The following is an 8067-nucleotide window of genomic DNA, read 5'->3' as shown; positions in this document are numbered from 1 at the left end:
CGTCGTTTCTCTGTCTCTGCCACTGTCCTCCGTGCTCATTTTTTCCATCCCTAGGTCTCTGTGCTGGCTCTTCTGGTCACTGTCGTTCTCGTTCTGTGGTGTTGCTGCCCCTCTGTTCTTGCTCCTCTGTCTGTCTCCTCCTTTTCAGACTGTCTCTCCACTTCCCTTCTGTTCACCTCTGGCACTCACTTTCCACCTGCTCCTGTGTCCCCCGCTGCCATTTCTTCCATCTTGACTTCTGTCTTTTTAATTAATTAATTATTTTTTTGACGTTTATCTTTTTTAAACTCGTAGACATTTTCAGACATAGAATATTCTAATGAATCCTAGGTGCCCCTCATCCGCTTTCAATTATGAGCCTTTCACCAATCTTTCTTCATCTTTTCTCCCTGAGTTGTTCTTTTTTCAGTATTATTTTAAGGCAAATCCCAGTATACATGCCATTTTGACTGTACATACTGAAGTATACATCTCTTAACTCATAAGGGTGTCCACTTTTTAAGGTAACCCCTGGGTCATTTTCACACCTGATAACATTAACACCTTAATACCATCCGTCACTGTGTTCGTAATCAGATTTCCCCAGTTGTCTCCAAACTGCTTCTGTTCATTCTCTCTTTCTCTCTCTCTCCTACTCTGCTTCCACCGCTTCTTTGCCCAGCACCTCTGACTCTGTCTCTGCTCTGTCCCCACGTAGCCTTGCCCCATCAACCTCTGATTTGGAGGCTGCTGATTTGCTGCCTCTCTCCCTTCCCTCAGCTGCCTTCTGTGTGGGGAGCGAATGGGTGGAGAGAAGCATGGCTGGGGGGGGGGACCCTGTCCTTGGGGACCTCCCAGACCTGGTGCGTCCCGAGGGGGGAGGACTGGGCCCCCTTGGTGGGAGAGGCGACTGGGTGGAAGCCCTTTGTCAGGCGGCTCCCTGGAGGAGGCAGGACCTTGGGTGCTCAGCTCGCCTCGACAGCCTCCCATCTGCGCTGCCTTCTGTGTCCAGGAGGATACACGGGCCCAGCGACAGCGGCTGCAGAAGCACCTGGCTGAGCATCTCCGCCAGACCTGGGGCCGACCAGGGGCTCCCGCGCAAGCCCGAGACCTGGGAGAGCTGCTGCAGGCCTGGGGTGTGGGGGCCAGGACTGGTGCTCCCAAGGGCTCTCGTTTCACCCACTCAGAGAAGTTCACCTTCCATCCGGTGAGTGGGTCTGAGTGGCCCCGGGCGGGCTGTCAGGGCCGAGGCAGGCTTGCAGGGTCAGTGTCTGTGCAGACGACACACTTTATCAACACAGGTTCCTGTGTCCCCACTGGGTGTGCCCTCTGTGTGCTGGGGGTCCCCTGGCTTCTCAAGAGCTTCCGTGGAGAAAGGGGGGAGGGGTGGAAACCATGGCAGGGTGTAGGAGTGCTTTGTGCAAACCCCAGCTTCCCCAGATGGTTTCCTTGGACATGTCTTCGCTCCTTGACCTAGAGGGGCCATCATCCTTCTTGTATCGGGGTCTGGAAGGTTTCTTCATGAGCAAGAACTCCAGCCTGTGGTCTCAGAGCGTCTGGGTCCCCTAAACCTGCTCTGACAGCCGTCAGCCATTGAGTGGACAGGAGTATGGCGCTCGGAGGGCCTGCTGAGGCTGGGCTGGGAGGGGCAGGGCCTTCTCTGACAGCCAGGATACCCTCGTCTCACTCCCCCAGGAGCCTGAGGTCCAGGCAGCCCAGGTGTGCGATGTGCCGGCCCCCTCCCAGCAGCCTGAACAGGTAAGTGGAGCAGTGGAGGGGGTTCTGGGCTCCTGCCCTGCCTAGCAGGCCTGACACCCCACCCCCACTGGCCTGTCCCTCCTAGGACACGAGGGCAGCCCAAGAGCAGGAGCTGGAGTCTCTTCGGGAACAGCTGGAGGGAGTGAACCGAAACATCGAAGAGGTTGAAGCCAACATGAAGACCCTGGGAATCAACCTCGTGCAGGTAGGAGTGGGGGATGGGGATGGGGGAGGGGCCGCCCACCTGGGGTTGCATCCTGGCAGGGCCTAAAGGGCCTAGAGGGACTTAAAGGGGCTGAGAGGGCTTGGTGGCGGTCTGCTGATGTCAGAAGGGTTCAGAGGCAACCTCGGGGACCTGTGGGCTCTTGAGGGTTCAGGAGAATCAGTGGGGGTGAGAGGGGGACGTAGAGTCAGGGGCGTTGGAGCTGTGGGGGTTAGCTGTGGGCTTCAGTCAGGATGTGTTGGTGTCTGTGAGAATCAGGAGGGGTGTGAACATCTGTGAGGGTGCGATGGGTCTGTCTGGGCAGCGGCTTGTGGGCCTTGTCAGGGCTTCCGGGGAAGGGGGAGGGGGTCATTGTGGAGGCAGAGGGATCAGAGGGGCCTGTGGGTGTCTGTCACCATCAGGAGGGGTCAGGGGGCTGCTGGAGGGTGGAGGGGTGTGTTGTCATTTGGGGGCGCTTAGGCTCAGTGGGGGCTAAAGGGCTGTGACGTGTGGCTGGGCTCCTCCACCAACAGCAGCGGGGGTCTTGGGGTGCCAGGTAGAGGCAGAGCGTCGTCAGAGCGAGCTCAACGTGGCGGAGCGTGAGCAGGTCCTGCGCTTGAAGAGCCGGGCGGCGGAGCTGCTGCCTGATGGGGCTGCCAACCTCGCCAAGCTGCAGGTGGGGCTGGCAGCGGGGCTGGGCGGGAGGGCCGGAGGCGGAGGGGTCTAGCCTGTGTGACACGGATCCTCTCCCATCACCTGAAGCTCGTGGTAGAGAGTAGCGCCCAGCGGGTCATCCACTTGGCGGGTCAGTGGGAAAAGCACCGGGTCCCTCTCCTGGCTGAGTACCGCCACCTCCGAAAGCTCCAGGATTGCAGAGAGGTAGCTTGTCAAGTCCCTGGGCTGTGGGTGGGGCGGGTTTGGTTCCTCCCTAGGGGGCTGTCCTTGTGCTGTGCTCACTGCCCCTCTGCCCCTGGGGTCCTGGCAGCTGGAATCTTCTCGACGGCTGGCAGAGATCCAGGAGCTGCACCAGAGTGTTCGAGCGGCTGCCGAAGAGGCCCGCAGGAAGGAGGAGGTCTATAAGCAGCTGGTAAGGCCCGTGCGGGGGCCTTGAGTGGCTTGGAGTGGATGGGGACTGGGTCCCAGGAGAGCGTCTGCTGTGTTCCTATCTAGGTGTCTGAGCTGGAGACCCTGCCTAGAGACGTGTCCCGACTGGCCTATACCCAGCGCATCCTGGAGATTGTGGGCAACATCCGGAAGCAGAAGGAAGAGATTACTAAGGTGCATCACTGTGGCTGTGGAGGGTTGGGGTCAACAGGCAGACACGTGCAAGGAGCAGAAGCATGTAGCATGGCCACACAGGGACCTCACGCCCTCTGAAAGGCAGAGCTCTCTAGCCACTGTCTGGGTGTGAGTGTGGGCTCATGGCTGCCCTGTTCTCTGCCAGATCTTGTCGGACACAAAGGAGCTTCAGAAGGAAATCAACTCCCTGTCTGGGAAGCTGGACCGGACATTTGCCGTGACCGATGAGCTTGTGTTCAAGGTGCGGGCCTGGCTGGGCTGGGTCGGGGGGTACAGTGGGTCTAGGCTCCCGCCTGCCTGTCTGCTCACAGGCTAGCTTGGGCCTCCGCCTGGTGTGAGCCGTGTAGGTACGCTGCGGCTTGGGCCCTGCTGTAAGCCACAGAGGGGGAAGTCAGGGGAGTGGGAGAGGGTGGACTTGGGGTCCTGGAGGTGGTATGTGTGGGGGGCGAGTGGGAAGCTCACTGGTCCCTTCTGTCTGGTCAGGATGCCAAGAAGGATGATGCTGTTCGGAAGGCATACAAATATCTAGCTGCCTTGCACGAGGTGAGTGGAGAAGGATGCTGGGGGCCGGCTGGGGTGGCGTGTGGTGGGGGTGCAAGCCTTCTGCTCTTGCCGTCCCCAGAACTGCAGCCAGCTCATCCAGACCATCGAGGATACGGGCACAATCATGCGGGAAGTTCGAGACCTTGAGGAGCAGGTGAGGCCCGGGGGTAGGAGGGGAAACCAAGGCAAGCCAGTGGACAGCACCTCGGCTTATGCCCAGAGAGGCTGTGGGAGCAGACATAGCCCATGGCTGGACTCTCAGCCTTGCCCCTTAGTAGCTGTGTGTGTGACCTGGCACCAGCCAGCGGCCAGAGGGCCCCAGCTTCCACCCGGAAGGGCCTTGTACCTGCTTCCCTTGGCCATTGGCAGAGGCTTCAGCCAGAGTATGTAGTGGCTCATGCTGCCACGTTAGCACATGACACTTTAGGCAAACAGATGGCACGTGCAAAGGCCCTGCGTTAGGGCACAGCATGCTGTTGCAGGAGGAGGGTGGGAGGAGCAAGGAGGGGGCCTCAAGTGGCCTTAATTAATACAGGTGGCAAGCAGGAACTGGGACAGGGGCCCCACACACTGAAGGTGTACGATTTGCCTTGCCTTAGATCGAGACGGAGATGGGGAAAAAGACCCTCAGCAACCTGGAGAAGATCCGCGAGGACTACCGAGCCCTCCGCCAGGAGAATGCGAGCCTCCTGGGGCGGGTCCGGGAAACCTGAGGAGCTGCAGCGCCGGTCTGCTCCTGGCATGGGGCAGGGAGCTGGGATGTTGGGGGTGCTGGCCAAGCACTTGCCCTAGCCATTCCCTCTGTTGGCTGCGCTCCTCCTGCTGTGGCCTTGGGCCCAGATCCCCGCCCTCCTGACCCCAACCCTGATCTGGAGTGATCTTCCAGAGCATGGGAACTTGGCTGCCATTTATTGGAGAGGGTGCTGGGGTTAGGACCTTGGATCCCAAATAAAGAAGGGGCTCTATCTGCAGTCTAAGCTGAGGCCTGGATGGGGACATAGCGTTCAAGGCCGGGGAGGTGGGGCTGGCGGCAGGTGAGACATGGGATCTATTTGGCGATTCCATGGGTGTGGCTGTGAAAGCCCACTTGGGACCCCGGAGACCCACTGGGGTAACAAGTGCATGTGTATGCACTTGTGATGTCCCTGTGTGTTCTCTTGGCCTGTGTGAGCGAGCTGATGTCTTGGGAGCTGCATGAGAATGTGCATGACTGGGGTGTGTTTGTGTGGCTCTTTGGGACCTGAGATCTAAAGGTACCAAGGCTGCTTCTGTGCAGGGCGGGGGTGGGGTGTGCTGGGTGCACCCCATGTGACACCACATGCACGTGTGTGCCAGGCAGGGGGCTGGCCGTGGGTGTGTGCTTCAGGGGTTGTGGGTTGACAGGACCATGCTCAGGTGCGATGGTCTGTGAGGCTATAGAGGTTGTGGTTATCCGAGAGTACTGAGGCAGGTTCTTGGTCCTGTGTCCAAGAGACAGGATGGCCCGTGTGTGTGTGTGTGTGTCTTCCAGCCCAAAGGTGACCTGTCTGAGCGACCGAGGCAGGCTGTGTGTGTGGTTGGTGTGAAGGCTCAGTTTGGCTAAAGAGCTTGTTGTGGGAAGCTGGGCCAGGGGGCAGGGGCCAGGGCCCCTCTGAGCAGCCTTGGTGCAGGGCGGATGCTCCAGAAGGGTGGTCTTCTGAGGCTCAGGGTCCCTGGCAGGCAAGACCGTGCATACCTCACTTCTTGGCCCCAGTGGGCATGTCCAGGGCCCATCACCCCTACCCCCGGCTACTTCCACCGCCTATTTCAGCCCCTGTCTATTCTTCCTCTTTTCCTTGGTTTTGAGGTTAGGGGCCGGGTGTGGGGTTAGCACTCCTGCTGGGCCTCTGGCTCCTCTTCTTGCGGAACTCGAATTCATCCACGGTCCACACGGCCCCTTTCTCACTCTCCACCCGCACGAAGCACTTGTGCAGGCTTAGGTTGTGGCGGATGGCGTTCTGTGGGAAGAAAGCCCACCGGGCCGGGGGTAGGGGGAACGGCTAGGCAGTCAGCCTCTGAGGTCAGCAGGACCCAGCCCAGACCAGCCACCCAGCCCTTCCCGACATGTCTACAAGCCCCCCCCCCCAAAACCACGCCACTCCTGAGCTCGGCCCAGCACTCCGGTGACATTGGAGGCCCTCCCAGCCACTGCCATCGCCAGAAGAGCTCACCTTCCAGGTGGCAGGGTGGTTTCTGAAGAAGGCAAACATGCGCGTGAACCAGTGGTAGATCTCATTGAGTGTCCGCTGCTTCTCGGGAGCCTCCAGGATGGCCTGGCGGTTAGGGGGTCAGGTGGTCAGGGAGCCCTTCCCCTGAAGTTGGGCTGAGAGTGGCAGTGGCCCATCCTGGGTGTCTGACAGGGGTGGAGCTGAGGTGGGCAGGGGAAGGGAGGGAGGGAGACGGTGTGCAGTGATAGGTCAGAGACAGAGTTAGAAGTGGGTTGAGGTGGAGGATCAAGGCTGAGGTCGCAGTAAGTCTGGTTCGGGGTAGGCCTGCGATTGGGTTAAAGGTCTGGGATGGAGTTGGAGCTGGCCTTCTCCACGGGAGCAAGATGTCAGGGTTTGGGAAGGTCAAAACCCAGGAGTAGGGCCAAGTTAAGGATGTGGGAGCGGTAAAGGACCAGGCAGAGTTAAAGGTCAGCAGGGAAGGGGCTGGTTAAGGGTCTGGCTGGGGATGGACTAGGGCAAGTTGAGGGCTGAGGGATGGGATGGCATTAAGGTAAGGAGTCCGAGGTGAGCCTAGTGATGGAGTTATAAGGGTGGAGATTACCGCCACAGTGAGGTTCTGGGTCAGGGTGGGGCCAGGCAGGGGAATGTGTGGTGTTGGGGATGGGTTAGGTGTGGGCCTAGGATGAAAGTTCTGGGCAAGCATTAGGGAGATTCAAATGAAGGGGCTGGGATTGGGTGAGGCCAAGGGTCAGATAGGTGTCACAAGGAAGGGGTGAGAGGCAGGATCCTGCCGGCTTCTTGGGGTATGTGGGGGCTGGGGAAGGAGGATAGTATCTGTGGTGGGGTTAGGGCAAGGGGCAAAGATCAGGGTCATTTGGGGGCCATTTTACAGGTCTGGGAGGGGGGTAAGTATGGGGTCGAGGTGGGCCCCAGGAAAGGGGGGGAGGTGAGGGCCAGAATTTGGCTCACACAGGCCTGGATAGTGGTTTCATTTTGGGTTGAGGGGGCAGGTCTGGGGTGAAGCTGGCATGGGGGCGGGTGGGGAATCCTGTGGGAGGCCTGGGTTTGTTCATGAGGGAGCCTGACCTGGGGGCGCTTGGAAGGAGGCTGGGAATGTGGGAGCCTGGTGCTCCCCTTCCTCCCCCCACCCCCATTTCTTTTGCTTCTCCTTGGCCCACACCGCCTGCTTACCCAGCGGATGAGGGTGGCATAGGTGAAGGGGGGCCGCATGTTGTGGAACTTGAAGTAGTCCATGTTGTGGAAGAATTCTGTAGGGGGTTGGGGAGGATCAGGTCCCGACCTGGAGCTCCTTGCTCCCTCTTCCATCCCCCATGCTACAAGGAGAGGCTGCCCAGCTGAGATCCCTCACTGCCAGTTGTCACCCTCATGGTGACCATGCTGAGCATTGGGCGCTGATGTGACATTTACTGCTTGTGCTACTTGCACCAAAATGGGCCTCACTGTCACCGAAGTTGAAAGGAAGTGAAATAACTTGCACACCAGAGGGATTCAGGTGGCCAAGTGGCAGAGGCAGGATGGCACTCAAGGGCCCTGATCCCTCTTAAGCCCACAGCCCAGGCCTTGCGGGCAGCCCCTGGATCCATGAGCTTGGGAGAATTCCCCCCACTTTTCCTTGGAGGGGGCAGGGAGAGTTCCTGGGGAGTGAGGGGAGCTAGTTCCCTCCCTGCCCTCCCTTCTGACAACCGAATGGAGTAGCCAAAGCCCAGATTGAGTGAGCCCCAGGCCCTAGGGGAGATGGGGCTGGACAGGAGAAACCGCAATGGAGGGGGTGGGAGCAGGGGGCTTACAGGCTTTGGAAACGCTTAAAAGCAGCTTTGGCAAGGGGTTGTGTTTTCCCAAAGGCTGAGTGGCAGTGCTGGGGAGGTTTGGTCCTGGCTGTCTCCCACCCCGGGCCAGTGGGGGATGAGGGGCTGGGGGTAGGGTGCATGGAGGCTGGACCATGTAGGGATGTGGACCATCCTTACCTGGGAACGTGCTGTTTCCATGGCTGCCCCAGAGGTGCCTCCTCACAGCGAACAGGCCATCAGGGGCCTCCTGGGGGCTGGGCCACGCTGGGCCAGTGGTGACGGGAGTGCCACT

The 8067-nt window shown here is 59.6% G+C and overlaps 2 protein-coding genes across 2 annotated transcripts in view; one reads left to right on the top strand and one right to left on the bottom strand.

The window, feature by feature from the left end:
* The window catches only part of CCDC22 (coiled-coil domain containing 22), a 14261-nt gene extending 9509 nt beyond the window's left edge, over positions 1 to 4752 (top strand). Inside the window, exons 7-17 of the mRNA XM_059385697.1 lie at positions 992 to 1186; positions 1675 to 1737; positions 1823 to 1942; positions 2496 to 2615; positions 2702 to 2818; positions 2925 to 3026; positions 3110 to 3217; positions 3384 to 3479; positions 3722 to 3781; positions 3861 to 3935; positions 4381 to 4752. Of these exons, the coding sequence (XP_059241680.1) occupies positions 992 to 1186; positions 1675 to 1737; positions 1823 to 1942; positions 2496 to 2615; positions 2702 to 2818; positions 2925 to 3026; positions 3110 to 3217; positions 3384 to 3479; positions 3722 to 3781; positions 3861 to 3935; positions 4381 to 4494 (1170 nt within the window). The 3' untranslated portion in view covers positions 4495 to 4752. The remainder of the gene's footprint in view (positions 1 to 991; positions 1187 to 1674; positions 1738 to 1822; positions 1943 to 2495; positions 2616 to 2701; positions 2819 to 2924; positions 3027 to 3109; positions 3218 to 3383; positions 3480 to 3721; positions 3782 to 3860; positions 3936 to 4380) is intronic.
* A 613-nt stretch (positions 4753 to 5365) lies between these two features.
* FOXP3 (forkhead box P3) overlaps positions 5366 to 8067 on the bottom strand; it is a 13227-nt gene continuing 10525 nt past the window's right edge. Inside the window, exons 10-13 of the mRNA XM_059385257.1 lie at positions 7953 to 8065; positions 7159 to 7235; positions 5971 to 6072; positions 5366 to 5757 (exon numbers count right to left, since the gene is read on the bottom strand). Of these exons, the coding sequence (XP_059241240.1) occupies positions 5608 to 5757; positions 5971 to 6072; positions 7159 to 7235; positions 7953 to 8065 (442 nt within the window). The 3' untranslated portion in view covers positions 5366 to 5607. The remainder of the gene's footprint in view (positions 5758 to 5970; positions 6073 to 7158; positions 7236 to 7952; positions 8066 to 8067) is intronic.

Source organism: Mustela nigripes, chromosome X, assembly GCF_022355385.1.
Source record: "Mustela nigripes isolate SB6536 chromosome X, MUSNIG.SB6536, whole genome shotgun sequence".
In the NCBI taxonomy this organism is placed as follows: domain Eukaryota; kingdom Metazoa; phylum Chordata; class Mammalia; order Carnivora; family Mustelidae; genus Mustela; species Mustela nigripes.
This window is presented reverse-complemented; position numbering and strand designations above follow the sequence as displayed.